Source organism: Lepisma saccharinum, chromosome 18, assembly GCF_977018435.1.
Source record: "Lepisma saccharinum chromosome 18, izLepSacc3.1, whole genome shotgun sequence".
Taxonomy (NCBI): domain Eukaryota; kingdom Metazoa; phylum Arthropoda; class Insecta; order Zygentoma; family Lepismatidae; genus Lepisma; species Lepisma saccharinum.
In genome coordinates this window covers 23,705,021-23,726,032 of record NC_139246.1, presented here as the reverse complement: position 1 = coordinate 23,726,032, position 21,012 = coordinate 23,705,021, and the positions used below count along the sequence as shown (strand labels likewise).

General features: G+C 35.7%; 1 protein-coding gene across 4 annotated transcripts in view; it reads right to left on the bottom strand.

The window, feature by feature from the left end:
- LOC146002472 (uncharacterized) overlaps nucleotides 1-20,075 on the bottom strand; it is a 40,335-nt gene extending 20,260 nt beyond the window's left edge. The window contains exons 1-4 of one of the 4 annotated variants that reach the window (XM_083140340.1): nucleotides 19,969-20,075; nucleotides 13,145-13,172; nucleotides 12,512-12,537; nucleotides 10,990-11,178 (exon numbers count right to left, since the gene is read on the bottom strand). In XM_083140340.1, coding sequence (XP_082996466.1) covers nucleotides 10,990-11,178; nucleotides 12,512-12,537; nucleotides 13,145-13,172; nucleotides 19,969-20,010 — 285 coding nt within the window. In that variant the 5' untranslated portion in view covers nucleotides 20,011-20,075. The remainder of the gene's footprint in view (nucleotides 1-10,989; nucleotides 11,179-12,511; nucleotides 12,538-13,144; nucleotides 13,173-19,968) is intronic. The other 3 variants (XM_083140339.1, XM_083140341.1, XM_083140343.1) reach the window with 3 other exon arrangements.
- Nucleotides 20,076-21,012: the final 937 nt, after the last annotated feature.

Here is a 21,012-nt window from a genome sequence, read left to right as displayed (position 1 = left end):
TAATGAAAGCTATTCGGCCTCCCCGATGGAGCAGTGGTATCGTCGTCGCCTTGTAATCATGGGATACCGGGTTCGATTCCCTGTAGAGGCACATAGTGCTTCGGATCCCACTTTAAACTCTAGGTTCAGTCCCGATTAGCCCTTACTGTGCATAAAGTACACTTAAATCGAAACTCTAATGGGTGGACGAGCATGCAAGCAAAGCAACAAGTGCAAAGTGCAGCACTTCGCAATTGACAGCAGCCCCAAAACATGTTCGCAGCCTTAGAAGGACGAACACCATATCCTTGTGAGATATGATATCATTGGATGATGCTGCACATGCTTTGCAGGTGGCCTGGTTGTCAACGAGTGCTGGTTGAGTAGTGTGACACAGATCACATGCTTGTTCAATAGCAAACATTGTGTGCGGGCAAATAAGTGCGTTGTTGTGCCATTAGCCAAATGACTTGTGATCCTCATGCTTGTGCAATGACAGAGGTGACGCAGAAGTACCCAACGGACGGTACAATGCCAATCTATCTTGACAGCCGCATTGTTTAGCCTGGTTGTTTAGCCTATTGGAGAAACATAAGAGACCTGTCGTGTGGGAAGGTCAAACATTGTGGTGTGATAGTGATCAAACTTCACCAGATTATCTGACGAAAGTGCTACACCTGAAATTACAGCACATAACATACGAACCAGTTCCTATGAACCATCACCACCAGAGTGAAACGGACAAGCATTCACGAACAGTTCTCTATAAAAAACCATGCAGTGCAGAGGCGCTGACTTTGGCCTTCACGTAGAACGACACATTTTATGTATATTTACAAATATAAAGTATTGTTTTTGCCGATCTTGGCCCCCAAATGTATTTTAAGTTGGCGACTCTGATGCAACGTGTATATAACAATGTGAATATATAAAACAAACTGTTGCACGAAAATACAAGATAGCACCTGACAAACTCCAAGAGTGAGAGAGGTGGTACGCACAAAGGAACCCAAAACTGCACGAATTCGTCATCACATGTACACCTAATTCCACGAGGCGCTCAATACTGTAACTGACATTTCCGGAAGTGGGCCAAAGATGCAGTAATCTCGATGGGCATCTCCAATTTCAAAGCTATCACATATTTCCTTCAGCAATGTAAACGCCATTATAAAATAACATCACGCAAGTTGACACGATTCTTTGCCAGGCGGGATATTACCGTGGGCACCACTTTGAGGACCAGAGCATTGGAGTTTGTACGAGTGGTTGCGGACTCCATTACTATGAATGCAATCGACATCGACAAGGTGTTCAATAGGTGTGTTTCACCTACATCACAAACTGGTGCATTGTGGGATCGAGCAGCCATGATTGAGACCGGTTCTTATTGTAAACATACGAAATTCAAGCGGGTGGGTGGGAGATTTCAACCTATGTTTACGATGGTACTGTGCAATATTCGGGTGTTTAAGAGAAACTCACGTTCATCCTCCAATTTATGGAGAAAGAGCAGAAGGTGCGCTTCACGGCACGGGACTCTATAATTATTGATCAGAAGATGCCGCGTCGTCTGGTTGGCGAGTATGAATAGTGCCAACATGAATGAACAAAGCAAACATTACAGAGTGTGCAGTGAACATTTCCTCTCAGGTAGTTTCATGTCGCATTTCTCTGTGACTTTTAGTACAAATGGATCGAACTGGTGTGTTTAACAGTGTTTCCTTGTTTTTTGGTAGAAAGGCGCTGATACTTCCGATAAGTTTAAGGATAAAAATGATAACATCAAAGTTAAATTCATCTTGATAATTGTACGTTTGTACCTGATTACTTATATTTCGTTCGTTAACACAAACTGTTATTAATCAGCGCTTGTATGAAAAATTTAAAAGAAAACAGCCAATAATGGCTGAGCCTTGGAATTTACAGTTAATCTGTACTGGATGTCAATATTTCAAGCAGAATCCGAACCACTAATAAATCAGTACTATAGGGGGTCCTTGTAGACACTTTTCAAAATATGCTTTATGTATTTCAAAAATCACCAAAAACATAAAGAGAAATATTCAAAATCAAGGTAAAAAGTATTAAAAAAATAAAATAAAATTTTTGTTATATTTTGTCACTTTCTAGAGCAGTACAAAAAATAACCAAAAACATAAAGAGAAATATCCAAAATTGGGACAAAAATTTAAAAAAAACAAGCTAAAAATTCTGGCCGATGAGGACATTTTTCAAAATATGCTTTATATATTTCAAAAATCACCAAAAATATAAAGAGAAATATGCAAAATCAGGGCAAAAAGTATTAAAAAACAATTTAAAAATTCTGCTATATTTTTGTCACTTTCTAGAGCAGGCGCCAATAACCGCAAGGTAAAAAACCCAAAATCAGGGCAAAAAGTATTAAAAAAAACAAGGTAAAAATTCTGCTATATTTTTGTCACTTTCTAGAGAATTATTATTTTTGGAGGAAACCAATGGCGTTGTTTATTATTGTATATTATCTGATTCCGCTTTGATACAACAATCATCATGGTTTAACAAATTCAATGCCATGCTTTGTTTGCTTATCAAAGAGTTCTTTTTTACCTTTATATATAATTTTATATTTATCGTCAACAAGTTCATTAGTTAAGGTTTTGCCATATCGATCTGGTAAAAACAACTTGTTTTTGTTGTCTAATGTTGTCTAATGTGCTTTTAGACCATGCATTGTATTTACAATTTCACCATTGGTGATTTCATACGGTTTACCTATTCTAAATCTTGCATCTTGATATACTCGAACGACGAATTTAACATTTCTTCTAATGATTTAACGCCTAGGTATTTGTGTGATGACTGATTCATTTATAAGATAAAAAAAAGATAAATAATAATTTTTGAAAGTGATTAACTTACGAGACTTTACGCCCACGCCAGAGGTTTCAGCTGTGCCCACACAGGTTTAGGGAGAACTTAATCTCTCGCCAGTGACCTTCATTTACTCATTACTTGATTAACTTACGGGACTTTACGTCCACGCCAGAGGTTCAAGTTCTCTATGGTATGATTATGTGGTGAATTTTAGTTGAGATATGGAGTTATGCAATGATTTTTATCTATGATTATGTGGTGAATTTTAGTTGAGATATGGAGTTATGCAATGAATTTTTACCAGGGCTGTTATTTACGGAAGCAAAACTCCGTGTTTGGGGAAACCTGGATGTCCATCTGTGAGGACCAGCGCTGGTTTTTATTATTTTTCCCCCCAGATGGACACCCAGGTTTTTTCTCATTACCTTTTGAGGTCTGTAAGTGTACCTATAGCTTTCCACCCAGCATTTTTATCTGAATACGAGCTATAGCATCCACCCACACAGCTCTCACCTTTTAGGGGGCCCTCACTCACCCACCAATAACTCAGTAACATTAAACAGTCACGTGGAAGTAAATTTATACCCGGCCGGGTGTATAAATTTGTTCTTCCTCAGCCGGGTTCGAACCTACATTATCGGTTGAACCAAGCTTACTAGACTGTTGCCTTAACTCTCCGAGCCACAGAGTCAGGCAAGAATAATATGTTATAAATCGGTCTTTATAGTTCCAAGTGTGTGTACATCTAACAAGTTCCACAATTCTCTACTAGATGTCACTATAAGGTAAAATATTCTCACTTTGCCGTCACGGCGGCGAAGATTTGCTACGATACATATATTGCGCAATATGTCGAGCAGGCGGTCTAATTCTAAGGGGCATGGCGCCAAATTCAAAAAATGTTGTGTATATATAATGCACAGCGGTCAGAAATAAGAAATTCATTATCTTGGTTCCTATTAGATATTTCGGCAATCTGACTTCAGATTTGGGTAGCCCACCCATGTATTGCGGGTTGCATAACTTACAGGGGCAATACAGGTTGCATAACTTTCAGGGCAAAAACCTATTTTTATTATTTTCTCGCTTACCAATTAAGATATTTGAAAAATTCAAAATGCTATTTTTAATAAAATTTTCCGTAGAATTTAATGGGAGTATCAGTTTTTTTAAAATCTCAAATGTGTGACCCGATTTTAAACAATTTATCTTACCATCATTACCACCAACTATCCCAAATGACTTATCGTTTCTAGTGTTTAGATATTTGGAAACAATCGGACCTAATGATGTTGTGGTGTAATTAGTTAACGCCTTAACGCGTGTTTGTGTTGGTGTTTGTGTTGGTGTTTGTGTTAGCGTTTGTGTTTGTGTTACTGGAACAAGTGATGTGTTATCAACAACTTTCTCAATTTTGTTGGGAAATACAGAAATAAAATAAAAGCTTTTATCAGAATGTAGAAAATTCAAAGATGTAAAAAAGACATTACAGCTACCCATAAATATTCTATTGCAGAGTTATCAGGAATTAAGATAAAACCAACCAATGAGAGGTTTGGAACATGGTTATTACTAGAGAATTTAAAATACAACAATCTCATAACAGATGTTGGAAACATAGATTATACAAATGGAGGATTGAAGTTAAAAGAATTATTTCCAATTACAGATTTATTTTGTGACAATATAATGGTTGTAAAGATTACAGATTCTAAAAATTGTGTAGGAGATGATTGCCCAGGAGATAAAAGTAATTTAAAGAATAAAAAGCTATTAATAAAGAAAGAAATTTGTGGATCGTTTAATAGTTATTTAAGAGGTCAATTTTCTATGTTTAATTTAGCCAAACATGGTGTTAAAGCAAAATTACTACAATCTTTGGGACAAAAGACAAGAACTATAAAAGGTGTAAGACAAGTTATAGGTGAAGATATGGATATTATTCTAGAGAAGTATAATAATCCAATTGCTGTTCCTTTTAAAGTAGAGTTGTCAGATGTAAAATTAGATGTATTGTTAAAGAAATTACCCGTAATATTAATACAACTTAGAAAAGAGCATTATTATTTATTGGATTTAGATATAACACAAGATTTTTCTGGAATATTTAATAAAGAGGAGATGACTAAGTATTTAATAAATAATTTTTCTTTTCGTAAGCAAAAGACAAAAGAGAAAGTTAAGGATGAATTTCTTTATATAGAAAATGGAGATAGATTAATGTATGAGATAGAGAAGAAAAAAGATTACAAAACCATAGTTGATAATAACAGAACTGTTGGAAAGGATTGGATTATTTAACATGGCTCAATAAGAATTCTAGAGTTAAAATTTATAATAAATTTGTTTGTCAATTAACTAGTCCCGGAGTAAACAAACAACTTGGAAACCACATTCTAGATTTCTTAAATTGTCCAGATGAGAGATTAAAGGAAACATTTAGATCACAGTTAGCGAGAGAACGTGGAATTACCAGGTTAGAGGCGACTATTTATAACTATGTTGACAGAGATGAACAATTAGAACAAAATTATAAAGACTGGGATAGATATTATGTTAGAGATGCGAAATTTGATCCAATAAAAGATTGTATAGAATTAATAAATAAAAATAAACAGTATTTAGAAGATGCACCATTTTATTCTGTACCGTTATGTAAGATGTGGGAAAAGTTAACAGATACTTTAGAAAATAGCTGCTGTGTTGTTTATAATGATTTTCTACAATATATATATTGGGGGAATAGTAATACTTACAAGTTAACAGGAATACAAATTAAATTACCGAATGACAAGAAACGAAGAGACAAGTTAATTAATTATGTTATATCAGCATTTAGTTTTAATTTACTACCAGTTAATTATTTGGAAATTGAGGATAATAAGGAAGATAAGACTATATCCGTGATCCAGAAATGTTTTATAAAGACAGGAGAGACATATTTTACGAGATCTAGAACTCTTTTCTCTACTATCCCTAAAGAAATTCATTTAGAGGAACTTGGTTTAATAAAGACTACGAATGTTATTCCTGCAGTTGTTCGGAAGAAGATTAATATTACCAATAGACTTTATCCTTATACGGTAAAGGAAATAGAACCGATAAAAATAGTAAAACTAGAGTCTACAAAAAGAAGGGAACAGGAATTAGAGGATGTGGATATTAGGAAGAGACAACAAGAATATGCAGGTAAAATAAAAGCTTTGAAGGAGGAATACCAAGACATTTTAAAGAAACAAAAACAGATTGAGGATACAGAGGAAAAGTTAAGAGGTTATTTTACTACCAGATGGAGAGAGTTTAAATTAACTGGAAATTATAAAATGTATGCATTTTTTTGTAAATAACAAAAATAAATATACTTATGTAGGAGTATTGGCAGAAGATTCGGAAATTGTAGGAGAAAAATTTGTTTATTACATTAAAGGCTATTATAAAGATAATTTTATAGAACTAAATAAGGATAGGGGAACGTTAGCAAGAGAAGGATTTGTATTTATTCCTTATAATGGATTAGATATTATTTACTTCCCTACCAGTAAACCATTTATGGAAATCAAAATTAATGGTACTGCAACATTTGATGGTCATTCTTACCCCAAGGTGGAAATATTAAAAACATTAGAAGCCTTAAGGGAAAAAGAGGACTTAACTTATAAACAAGAGGATAAAGAACAAATCGAAGAGATAAAGATGGGAAATATTTTTGGAGAAATAAGATTAATAGATTGTAAAAGATTGGAAGATTTGGAGGAAGGATTAGATTTAATAATTTCTAATATAGGTGTAAAAAAGTATCGAGGAAAGAATAGGTACATAATTAAATTTGAGAATGTTGCAGATTGCTATTGTTCCAATTATTGGTTAGAGAAGGAGATTCAAAACAGAGAGATAGATTTAAATTTTAAGATGAGAATTAAATTGGACAAACTCAAAACAACACCAAGTAAACATAGGGAAAGAGCTGTATTTGTTGCATAATTTGTACGGATTTTCCAGTAGTCGCGTAAAATTGGAAAACGAAAACAATAAATAGGTATTTTTGCGGTTGTTACATAGTAGGCTTTAGAAAAATCCATGTACTCCATTTATATAAGCGATAAAATCATCTTTGATTTTTCTACATTGATAAAATCATCTTTGAATTTTCTACATTCTGATAAAAGCTTTTATTTTATTTCTGTATTTCCCAACAAAATTGAGAAAGTTGTTGATAACACATCACTTGTTCCAGTAACACAAACACAAACGCTAACACAAACACCAACACAAACACCAACACAAACACGCGTTAAGGCGTTAACTAATTACACCACAACATCATTAGGTCCGATTGTTTCCAAATATCTAAACACTAGAAACGATAAGTCATTTGGGATAGTTGGTGGTAATGATGGTAAGATAAATTGTTTAAAATCGGGTCACACATTTGAGATTTTAAAAAAACTGATACTCCCATTAAATTCTACGGAAAATTTTATTAAAAATAGCATTTTGAATTTTTCAAATATCTTAATTGGTAAGCGAGAAAATAATAAAAATAGGTTTTTGCCCTGAAAGTTATGCAACCTGTATTGCCCCTGTAAGTTATGCAACCCGCAATACATGGGTGGGCTACCCAAATCTGAAGTCAGATTGCCGAAATATCTAATAGGAACCAAGATAATGAATTTCTTATTTCTGACCGCTGTGCATTATATATACACAACATTTTTTGAATTTGGCGCCATGCCCCTTAGAATTAGACCGCCTGCTCGACATATTGCGCAATATATGTATCGTAGCAAATCTTCGCCGCCGTGACGGCAAAGTGAGAATATTTTACCTTATAGTGACATCTAGTAGAGAATTGTGGAACTTGTTAGATGTACACACACTTGGAACTATAAAGACCGATTTATAACATATTATTCTTGCCTGACTCTGTGGCTCGGAGAGTTAAGGCAACAGTCTAGTAAGCTTGATTCAACCGATAATGTAGGTTCGAACCCGGCTGAGGAAGAACAAATTTATACACCCGGCCGGGTATAAATTTACTTCCACGTGACTGTTTAATGTTACTGAGTTATTGGTGGGTGAGTGAGGGCCCCCTAAAAGGTGAGAGCTGTGTGGGTGGATGCTATAGCTCGTATTCAGATAAAAATGCTGGGTGGAAAGCTATAGGTACACTTACAGACCTCAAAAGGTAATGAGAAAAAACCTGGGTGTCCATCTGGGGGGAAAAATAATAAAAACCAGCGCTGGTCCTCACAGATGGACATCCAGGTTTCCCCAAACACGGAGTTTTGCTTCCGTAAATAACAGCCCTGGTAAAAATTCATTGCATAACTCCATATCTCAACTAAAATTCACCACATAATCATAGATAAAAATCATTGCATAACTCCATATCTCAACTAAAATTCACCACATAATCATACCATAGAGAACTTGAACCTCTGGCGTGGACGTAAAGTCCCGTAAGTTAATCAAGTAATGAGTAAATGAAGGTCACTGGCGAGAGATTAAGTTCTCCCTAAACCTGTGTGGGCACAGCTGAAACCTCTGGCGTGGGCGTAAAGTCTCGTAAGTTAATCACTTTCAAAAATTATTATTTATCTTTTTTTTATCTTATAAATGAATCAGTCATCACACAAATACCTAGGCGTTAAATCATTAGAAGAAATGTTAAATTCGTCGTTCGAGTATATCAAGATGCAAGATTTAGAATAGGTAAACCGTATGAAATCACCAATGGTGAAATTGTAAATACAATGCATGGTCTAAAAGCACATTAGACAACATTAGACAACAAAAACAAGTTGTTTTTACCAGATCGATATGGCAAAACCTTAACTAATGAACTTGTTGACGATAAATATAAAATTATATATAAAGGTAAAAAAGAACTCTTTGATAAGCAAACAAAGCATGGCATTGAATTTGTTAAACCATGATGATTGTTGTATCAAAGCGGAATCAGATAATATACAATAATAAACAACGCCATTGGTTTCCTCCAAAAATAATAATTCTCTAGAAAGTGACAAAAATATAGCAGAATTTTTACCTTGTTTTTTTTAATACTTTTTGCCCTGATTTTGGGTTTTTTACCTTGCGGTTATTGGCGCCTGCTCTAGAAAGTGACAAAAATATAGCAGAATTTTTAAATTGTTTTTTAATACTTTTTGCCCTGATTTTGCATATTTCTCTTTATATTTTTGGTGATTTTTGAAATATATAAAGCATATTTTGAAAAATGTCCTCATCGGCCAGAATTTTTAGCTTGTTTTTTTTTTAATTTTTGTCCTGATTTTGGATATTTCTCTTTATGTTTTTGGTTATTTTTTGTACTGCTCTAGAAAGTGACAAAATATAACAAAATTTTTATTTTATTTTTTTAATACTTTTTACCTTGATTTTGAATATTTCTCTTTATGTTTTTGGTGATTTTTGAAATATATAAAGCATATTTTGAAAAGTGTCTACAAGGACCCCCTATAGTAGTTAAATCCAAAAACAAATTGATTCCAGGTAGCTGGATCAAGTAAATAAACGCACGTGAACTACAGTTGGCCAAAGGTTTAGGCCCCTTTCATTTCGTTATCGTCCAGTTCATATGGATCTACACTGCAAAACTTCCCGTTTTCTTCATATCTTTCTCTGTCGACTGCGCAAAGAGCTTGAACATATGAAAGATTACCGCTATTTCCAGATAGCACAACATTGTCATTAATTTTATGCAACGACATTTTTCACAGTACTAACAAACGTACAGTTGGCGCAGGTGTAACGAGCGCTACGTGGTGGGTATTTCCTTGCAGACGACAAGCAACTTCGCCGCAAACATGGCGGCGGTGCGAATCGTGACGTCACATGAAACCCACCTATACCGAACAAAATCAATTTGAATATGAACTTAAGTCTGAAGACTACCAGTAACTGCGGAGAAAACGTTTGAAGCTGTTGGCCAATCTCCAATCATACACCATTCAGCTGCTTTGTCGATGTCAGGATGCCTTGCAAAGAAACCGTACATCTGTTTTCAGGTAGCAGGTGGTAAGTTTTGCAAACGTGTTTCGGCAACACTACAACGTAAGAAATCGCCAAATATAGAATTTGACTGAAATACTGTTGGTAAGATGTCCACAGTTCTCGTACCAGTGGCATATTCTCCATGTTACTGCGTTTACCATCAAATTAGCTTTAATTTGAATTTGAATTTAAAATTTTCGGTGCGTCAGCACTAAGGCTAGTTTGTACCCGTCATGTTATACGGGGTACAGCCCCTTCCCATAATTAAAATAACGTAACTAATGTCGTGGAACTAAAATATTAAAATATTCTGACTTCGGTTAAAAGCTGAGGCTGTAAAGGAGAACTCAGTACACATAAAGACAAAAAACAGGACAACACACAGAATTATACTGGCCATGGGGCCAGTCGCCTGAGCCTCGTTAGTCTGCAAAATCAGTCCAGGGTGTATACGTGCAAGTGAGGTTGACAATTGGATACATTTAGCATTAATATATGGGTAATTGTTCATTATTTTTTATGCAAACTATTAAAAGAAGATTCTTAACACGAATTTAAGTGAGTTATTTAAAGAAATTAAGAATGGTTTACGTACGCCACTCATCGTTGTCCATCGCATTCTTCTGACGACCGGGTTTCCTCTCCGATTGCAGGCGGGGAGGGCGAGGGAGCCGAAGAGAAAGTAGTCGAGCGGGTGGTTATTTAAAAACTCACGGCCTGCCACCACTGGAAACAGCACTGGCGGAAGAAAACTACTTGTCTGTTTCTGGTACTAGCGGCTTGTAACCACACATTCGTAATTATCTCGAAAACGGCTCATTTGGAGACCCATATTTACTGAGACTTTCTTGCTTCTATTATCGTGTACTTTCAACTGTGGCAGTTTGCACCATTACTTATGAGACACCCTGTACCGATGGATATAAGCCACTTCGAAATGTGCGAGCGAACGTTCGTCTACGTGCTAGAGAGACCGACAGGAAAAACACATGTAAAGCGTGGAAGCAAATGACAGGTGCGGTGCCGTGGAAACATTTGATGTTTTGAAGAAGATGGTGCTGGGTGTGCAAGTGCGAATGTGCGAGGAGGGAGAACCCGCCACTGCTTCTACCTCGTTACTGAAACAATCACTCTTACCCTATCGGATCGCTTCCTTCGCTCAGGCAGCCCCTCCTGCACTTGCCCTGCGAAGGTTTTAGCTTGGCCAGCCATACCACCAGGGCAACCCACTGGATTCTTTAAGCAGTCCTCTGCAGTTTTCTTGCTTCTCATACTTTGGTCAATGAATATTTCATGCGGCGAGACGTCACCAAGACCACGCTTTGCCTGCCAAAGGCAAAGGAAAAATAATTCGAAACAGATCCGAGAATAATAATGGAAAGAGTGGTGATGGTTATATATCTCCAATGCTACAGGGTGTCAGAAAAGTGAGTCTCGCATTATAAGCCAATTGGTAATATTGACCATGTTTTGTTCCTTTATTGCAATGAATGATATTGTCATGTTCGCCGTATGCTCAAAAGCATGCAATTCCGCCCATATATTTGTGAGGAACATGTCGGACGTAGTGAACAAATACAGTGATTTCGTATAGTACGGAACTTCTCGGATAACCTGTACAAATATTCACCAAAACAATGTATGTACGACTAGACTGGAAAAATAGCAATGACGAACTTGAGAAAGAGTCTTTCACACTCACTGTGCAATTTCTACTGATTCTAACCCGGAATATCTTCCTTCAGAAGGTATGGATTGTATGGATATCGTTCTCAGATTAAGTAGATATTAGATTTTTAAAATTCATGGCGAAGTACAGTATATTTCTAAACTCGTATGCGGTATATATCTATTGTAAATTCATAATTATACTTAAAAGGTTAGCCAAAAGTCACTGTGCCCCTGACAAGAAAATACACACATTTGCATATTGTCTTGCAGGGGCCTCCCCGATGGCGTAGTGGTACCATCGTCGTCTTGTCATCAAGGTGTTCAGGGTTCGATGCCCGGTATACTTGTTGTTTGGATCCCACTTTAAACTGTAGGTCCATTCCCGATTAGCCATGCTGTTCATAAAGTAGACATAAAATACTAACTCAATCAATCAAAAAGCATAATGTCTTCCAGTAGTCTGCACTGGATACAAGCAATGCCATTACACGATCTGAACAATTGTGTGTGGTGGTGTGCTACATCTCAAATACGCATAGCCCAATTGTGCCCAGATTTCCATTCATCCAGCACTTTATCGGTGAGGAAATTGTTGATGGCTACTTCCAGCAGGATCCCTCATGTCTCCATGACGTCATTGAGTTCTGTGTTCTGAAACAGGATCATCTCAAAAAGCATTTGGCCGGCACGTTTGCCTGATCTCACACTTCCTAGGTAGTCTATGCGATTTACTGAAAAACTCTGCTCACAAGAACAATCCCCGTTCTCTCCCAAAAGCCATCACCACATTTATCAGCATTTCTCCGTTGGAACTCTTATCACTTGTCTCTGAGAACATGTTCTGACGTGGTGAATGCATATCTACACGCAGCGAGGGTGGCATTTTCAGCATTTATTGCAGCAGTTATGCTTGTAGTTGTTGTGCGCGTATTGTCTTGTCAGGTGCACCGTGACTTTTGGCTCACCCTGTATTGCTAGTTGTACTTACCCTGACATTGCCCTCTGCCAGTTCATCTGAAAAACAAAAACAAAACAAAAATTGATATCCAATCACATAATATAGTATTTACACATAAAGTAGTAGTATTTTATACAGAGTTTCAATATACAGGACGTTTTTGTTTGCTGTGAGAAATTTTTCCTTGTGGTGTTGGCAACAGTTATTGACTGTCATTTGTTTAACAAAACTACGCCATTTTTATGAACTTGCAATATGCAGTAGCTGTTGTGATTGTGCTGTCGCTGTCAAGTTAGCGGACTGCATTGTTCAGGAAACGTAGTGTTAGAATAAGTATAGTTTAAAGCAGTAGACAATGGATAAAGTCCAATTAACATTGCATGCTAAAGTATATTTCTGTTGCATTTGAAACCTATTTTATTGAAACACCTTGCATATAACCTATATGGACATCGTGTACAATCTGTATGAATTACTTCCAAATTTCTTGTCTAAGTGTATATAAAGATATGCTGTTAAAATTTCGAATTGGTTGTCATTCTGTGCACGCATCTTAATATCAACAAAACAATTGAAATTTCCAAAACGTGTTCAAAGACATGTTACAACCTGAGAGACATGACGTCATAAACTAGCCGAGAGCCCATTATTACAGAAACTTACCATTAGAAGGTACTGGATTCGCAGCCACCTGGAAGACAAAGAAACAATTAACAAAAAATAAGTAATATTACCGGCAAAAATGTAAAATTTAGTTTTTACTCTTATGTTAATAATTTTTCTTTATATCTATAACTACAAGTTAATAGCGATTCACAACACAAAGATGAACTTATTATATAGAATTCAGTCTAGAGTTATCCGGGCCTGGACAAAGAGGAGCCAGCAAGATTTCTGAAAGAGTTAATTTAATTCGAATGGTGAAATTGTAAAGATATTTTTCAACAAAAATATTGTTTTTGTGACAGCAAAAATTACTATTATAATTATTATTATTATTATTGAAGTAGGGTTACATTTAAGCTTTCAGTCTAATATCTAACTATAAAAACAGCTTTTTGTTCTACATGAATTAATGTTAAGTATACAGTTTTGCAAATATGTATAGATATACAGAATATGAAAATTATAAATGTATGTAATTTAAATATATATATATATATATATATATATATATATATATATATTTATTAAAAGTAGTAATAGTAGTAGTAATAATAATAATAACTTAATATTTATTTAAGTGATGAGCACGATTTAACAACTAGGTACATTACTATGTCAAAAGTGGTTATACAAAATTACAGAATTGAATACATAATTATAAAATAATACAGTGGATCCTATAATATACATCATCATAAATTCAAATTGTAGGTTTCAACAAGTTCAGATACTAAACCTCTGCCCTTATTTGGACATGTAAGAATTGAGATATACCTATGGGAATATCTTGGAATTTTATAAGATATATTATTCAAAAAATATTCACTGTAAACTTGTAAAGTTAAGATCTTCTGTACAAAATTTATCCTTTTCATTTTCTTCTTTCTTCCAAGGTAAACATATTCAACTGTGTTAGCCATTCCGAATAATGTTGGTCATAGTAATTATTTTTAAACTTTGTGCATAATAACCTGCTAAAAAGTTTTTGAACTGATTCAACTTTTTGAAGGTGACTGGTGGCTGTCAGAAACCATAATTCATTAGCATATTGAAGAATAGAGCAAACAAACTATAGTTTTATACAGGTATATTAAGGTATCTTCTTTCTGAAAAACTTTCCATGAGAAAAAATTACAGGGTGTCTCATCTTACAATGCGACCTGAAATATTTCGTGATCAACAACAAATATTGAAAAACGCCATTCTTAATAATTTTTTCCGTACTTTCAAATGAGCTGAAAATAAAATGGAGTTTCCATTAAAAAAACAACCTAAGTTTGTGTTGAAAATCGTATTTCCTTACGTAGTTGAACGTATTGTGTCCACTAATTTCATGAGCCCCTCTCATACCTATATATCTGAGAAAGCAGTTTTTCAATATTTGTTGTTGATCACGAAATATTTCAGGTCGCAATGTTAGATGAGACACCCTGTATAACCAAGCATCTTCTTTGTTCTTTTGCAAATTTCTGAGATGTGCTAATCAAATATGAGAGAGGAGTCTATTAATATTCCTAAGTCTTTACGACTGTCGCACACTCGGATATTTATTTTGATAAATATAATTGTTGGAGACTAAGTAATGAACTTTCTTAGTACATCTTAAAACTTTGCACCTTTGCAAGTTAATTTCTATTTCATTAATCTTGCACCAATATGTCATTCTATCGAGATCAGCCTGAAGTTGAGCGACATCATTATTTGTTAAAATACTCTTACATTTTTTTTATATCATCTGCATATAGTAAACATAATGTAACATCATTGATAAAAACAGCAAATAGAATAATAGCAATAATAATAATAATAATAATAATAATAATAATAATAATAATAGCAGTTTCTATGACTCTGCACCCCTAGAAAAAATCCTGCGGGCACCTTTGGGAGCCAGTATGGTTCAGAATAAACTTAATGATGCGCGGACCTTATCTTGTGAGGAAGACAAAGTCCTATGTTTCTTAAATTAGTCTTGAACTATATGCAACATCAATAATAAAATAAAAAGTAAAAGGGGGGTTACTTCCTTTTTTGCGTTGGGAATAACCTGAAAAGGTATAACATTCAAAAGGAATTTTAAGAAAGGGAACATTTCAAAATTCAGTTCAACTCCTGAAGAAGGAGAGCTTTTGGAATATTGTTGTATTTACAATAGGTAATGCTGTTAACATCTTGCTTGTTTTCATGAAATATTATGTTATTCCGCAGGCAAAAATGATTTTTATGTAGTTTGTTCTGTAGAAACGAAATAAATAGCAAATGTGTCTTTCTATTTTAATAATTAAAACAAAATCTTAAAATTATATATTTATAATAGATTTAATCTTTTTTATCTATTGTACCTATTTGTATGGATACAGATTAAGTTGAAAATAAGCGGAATACATATCTCTTTATAGTATTCGAAAAATAAAGTGCATTTTTCTATTTCATAAAGGTTGAACCCACACTCTACTGGTCATGCTATGTATTGGTCAAATCATTGAAATACCCCTTGTTTTTTACACTATTTACATACATAATATACCATAGAGATTTTTTCGTTACCAGCGAGTTTATCTACTCTCCAAACATTTTGAAAGGAGGATGGGCTTACGAAGACAGTTTATTACGTAATTTCCTGCTTTCAGAGAACATGCAAACCATACTAGTTCGGGGGAGTGCACACAACTAACAATACATTAGAGATAGATATCTCCCAAGTTGAAATAAATAGTTTCTTTCCATGTGTATCCTGTTTATCAACATTCGTGCATAAACGTTCTACAGGGTATCCTCTTACGTTACGTAATAATGAAAAAAATAACAATAATTGCCACGTTCGCGTGCGTGATGCTCAAACAGTGTGAAATCACAAAGAGTGAAGAATCTGAGAAAGTCTTTCTTCAAGCTTGAATTTTTTTTATTGTAATTAAATGTTTTACTATATGCTACGTACAATGTTTTAATTCACTGAAATATAATGGTGGTAAGACTCATATATGTTCATATTAATGGAAGTTATGTACAAATACACCGGATGTAGTGACGTGATGGCATGGTGGTTTAGTGTTCGATTCCTATCGCGGAGCACATAGCTTTCAATTTCTAAAATAAAATTTGTGTAATCGGTTTTAATTCTTTATATTTTTTTTTCGAGAACAGAGAGAGAGTGAGTTTATTAGCACCATAAAATAGTATAATTGTTTCAAAGTGGTTTCGATTGCTTTGGATAGGGGGGAGATAGAATAAACTTTATTTATGTTGGACTATTAGAAGCTACGTTCTTTTAACATCAGCGGGACCGTTTACCCACCGTACCCTCGAGAAGTACTTCGATTTTTTAAAAAATCGACAGATTTCAATGTTTTACGTAATGTAAAAGTGGTTCCAGCGTTAGGAAAGCACAAACAATGGAGATATTTGATCCCAAAGAATGGCTCACGTATGTTAAAACCTGCAATTTTGGAGTATTTTCGCCGCTTTTTGGTAGTAAAAACCTTTATATGCACACTAAAATAGCGAAGGAACACGTCGAAAATAACTATCTGTACCAAACCTAACCTAACCTAACTACGTGAAATTGTAGCTGCTGTTGTGGAAAGTTGTTTTGGGTGCTATATTCACTTGCGCAAAGCCTTCGGTAAGGTAACAGACAGTGATGTGCGTCTACGCGTAAACAACGATAGTCTACATTCTACACGTAGACTACTTTATACACGTAGATTAGGTAATCTATGTAAACAACATGGCGAAAGGTGATAACTTAACAAAGGGCGCCGTGGAATTCAAATAAAATTATATTGCGTATCAGTTGTTGATGTGTGTGGAGAACTTTTCATACTCTTTCTTCCAAATTCGAACAATTTCTCACCTAGGAAGAAACCTAATATAGGCAATATTCTAGTGTTTTATGGGAAAACGACCACTCTTGCCTCACGACTGCCATCTGTTGTTGTTTTTTTGCATACTATTTATCATCTTCCATAGTTAATAATAGAAGAGAAGATAAATTTTGTTGTAAATAGGATTGTTTTCATTTCGTTAGGATCCAATATAGTTGAAAATTTCACTTTCCTTTCATAAAAGCCTTGAAAATTAATTTTAATGCACTTTAGATTGTCTACGTAGTCTATACGTAGTCTATGTAAACTACAACCCAATGTAATCTACGCGTAGATTACGTGTAGACAACGCATGTAGACGTAAACTTATAGTCTACGGCACATCACTGGTAACAGACGCAGTTTACTGCACAATAACACATTTCCGAGAGCTGAAATGAAAACGTTCATAAACAACAAAATCTTCATAAGGCATGCTAGATATTTCACTTTCTCTAGGGGGTACAGTAGGTCAAGGGTATCCACATTTCTTATGTTTATTGACTTGCACCGTGAATCTATTTCACTGCTTTGTATTCTCTATCTAGAATTATTATCTTTTGTGACTTCTAACCTATATCTAATAGATTCGCTGATTTGTATTGCCTTTCAACTTACTTACTGATTTGTAGGTTAATTCCGATAATTTGGGCTGATTTGCATTCCAATTCTAGGATTATCTTCATAAATTCCTAACTAAGCTCCAGATAGTAGATGAACCAAAAAACCTGGTCACTGACAGTTCTAGTAAATATACGTCGCATACCCTTTGGTTTTGAGCATTACTCCAGTGAGGGCATTACTGTCAAATATTTCTTATCTCGAGTGATGGGAAACATAATTGTAGACACGGGGAAAGGTAGTGCTCGAATACCACGTGGTGTGGTATTCCTTCAGTTAGGAACATTTTCATAAAGCAACCCTCCAGGCTGGAATAATTTGCAGAGCCATCCCATAACGTATTACATTATCTCCATGTTGATCCACACAGCCATCTCCCACCTACCTCCAAATTCGATAAAGAGTTCCCCAACTACTTGGTTTACATTGGTCGAGTGAGCGGGAGAGTTACTGGGACGAGTTACTGGCCTGTCAGCTCGACTCGACCCTTCTATGGCGAGTAGCTCTTTACACACTTTCTACTCGGCTCCAGCAAAGTGGGATAGCAGCTGCACTGTTTGATGCTCTTTTCACAGATTGAACCATCGACGTCGTTGGCGATTTAAAAAAAATAGTTCTGGAACGGTTTATGCACTTTGACAAGAAATGAATACAATAATGCACGAGGACATGTCTGGAAAGAAAACCAATTTCCTTGATTTTTCTATTTTCGATCGTTCTTGGTTGTGCAGAACGTAAATTACATATTTTTAATTTTACTTATACGTCAAATACATCAAGTCTCATCTCCTACACTCACAGCTTCATACGCCCGTAGTTTGTCTTGTTTGTTGCTATAATCGACACAAATTCCATGGACACTCACAAAACACAGACTCTATACTGTCCGTGAAAGTGTTTACATTGACCGAGTGATCAGTAGTTTAGCGCGAGTGAAAAAATCGATGGGAAAGAAAGCAACTCGATCGAGCTGTTGTCCTCCGTGGACAGCCACTCGACTGTCCTGACTACTGGAGCAAGTACTGGCTCCAGTACTCTCCCCAGTTGTTTACACGGGGAGAGTAGCTCGCTTGACACCATTCGCACCAGCCACTCTCCCGATAGCTCGACCAGTGTAAACCAGGCTTTAGAATTCCCACTTGGAGTATTGAGAGAGGGTATGAATACATGATGCGCGTTAGTATTTTATCGCCATCATTGGAATGCTATAATAATTTTGTAGAAATCCTCACAATATGTACAGTTAATTTTAGCAGAACTTTTGCTAACTTATTTAGTGTTTTTGTGCAAGTCTTGAGTAATATGAGATCCATCGTTAATTGAAACATTATCTTTGCTTAGCGTATACTAGAGTGTTGCATCGAGAGGATTTTACGTGAGTGCCCAATAGTTCTCACGGACGACGCTAGATAGCGTGCGGAATTGATATAGGCTCGAAGTAAGTAAAAGACGCAGTGAACTTTAATCTTAAGTGAACATCAGGGGCGTATATTCCAGGCTAGCAATGCTATCTGCAAAGCCTGATGCCTCGAAAGTAAAATACTGAATATAAATCGATTAGAAACTGCCTGCATCAAGCTGATTTGAAAAAGGAATATAATGGCGATTCTGAACTTGGCAACCTGAGTTCTTAGGAGATTACAAACTGAATTCTTAGGAGTTGGCAACCTGAATTCTTAGGAGTTGGCAGCCAGAATTCTTAGAAGTTGGCAACCTGAATTTTTATAAGTTTGCAACCTGACTACTGTTGGGATGGCAACGTGGTGTCCTTGAAGACGTCAAGAATGAGTCTAGTCTTCTCCCTTCTCCATAGCCTAGGAGCAGGTGTCATAGTGAGATAGCCCAGGTGTTAGACTCAGGATACGCCATTGGTGAACATAGTCATTATCTCCATGTTAAAATGTAGTTCAGTCTGTCTTCTCAACACAGTGATATATGGAAATCAAACAGAGCTGATTGTGGGCTGAAACTACCACGGCATATATTTTGTATGTCAACTCAAATCAACAAAGATTTATTGGACTTGCAGCTTTACAGGTGGCTGTTTATGCCCAGTATACATTATAAGTACATAAGATACATTTTTAATAATTTTATATGTCACATTAAAATGATACTCCATTGTATACGTTCTAGGGTGGGAACAAGTACTGGAGCTACAGTGTAAATTGGGATCCTTACTGTGGAACGAACCCTTGATTATAAAGCATAAGATATATTGAAACACTCGACTAGAACAAAATAAACAACAATTGGAAAGTATCTATTCTGCCCTTAGATCACAAAAGTAGCACAGCATGCTATCTTAACCAATGAACAGTCCAAATGGTTACTTACATATGCCACGGCAATGCACAGACTCAACCACACGATCTTCATGATGCTATGAGACTCGAGACACCAAAGCTTAGGTAATGAGACAATGCGACGACGAACCAGCAGTTTATATACTCGTGACGTAGTTCTTGCTTGTATAATGACAACATTTTTTGAATCGCGAAACTATCGCGTGCGAACAATATAAGCGCCCGTCATTGGATTACATGCTGACATATAACAGAAAACAGTGTTTCCATACTTCCGCTATATTGACATATACCTTCTGGATACACTTCAGCACTTCCTGCTCTTACAGTTCACATGGATACTATACTTCTAAAGAATTTTTCCGTTCATTTTTGATGTTCATTGTCGATTCCCTCAGTTTTTGATATTCGTGTTCATAATCTGACCATGAATCGCAAATATTATGCAATTTCCGAGGGCGTATTTTATCTAGAGTTATCACACTTCCCATGATGCTCATGTGTGTTGCCACATCCAATTATATATTCTTTGCCTTGTGCATTATTACGTCATCATGGTTTGGGACGCTCTATAATTACTAGCGAGTAGAGAATATATTGTTCTAAATCATGTTTATGCTTAGATGGGCTAATGGTGGTTTCGTATTTTTGTTGTTCTTTCTGTGTAGCTTTTCGATAACTTTTGGGTAATCGCTGCGATGAGGATGGATGATGATATGATGAAATTGATGGATGGACACTCACAAACATCCATGCCCAGGCCTGGATTCGAACCCGAGACCCCTAGCGTCGTAGCGCGATGTGCTAACCACTCCGCCACAGAGGCCGGCTCTAATTACGAACAATGCCTAAATGGTCCTAATTGCGAACACATAAAAGTAAAAAAGTAATTCCATGTCCTATTGTAAAGACATAAAAGTATATATAATTCCATTTTCTAATTGCGTACACACAAAAGTAAAAGATAATTCCATGTCTTAATTGCGAACACATAAAATGAAAACAAATTCCATGTCCTAATTGTGAACACATAAAAGTAAAACATAATTCCATGTCCTAATTGCGAACACATAAA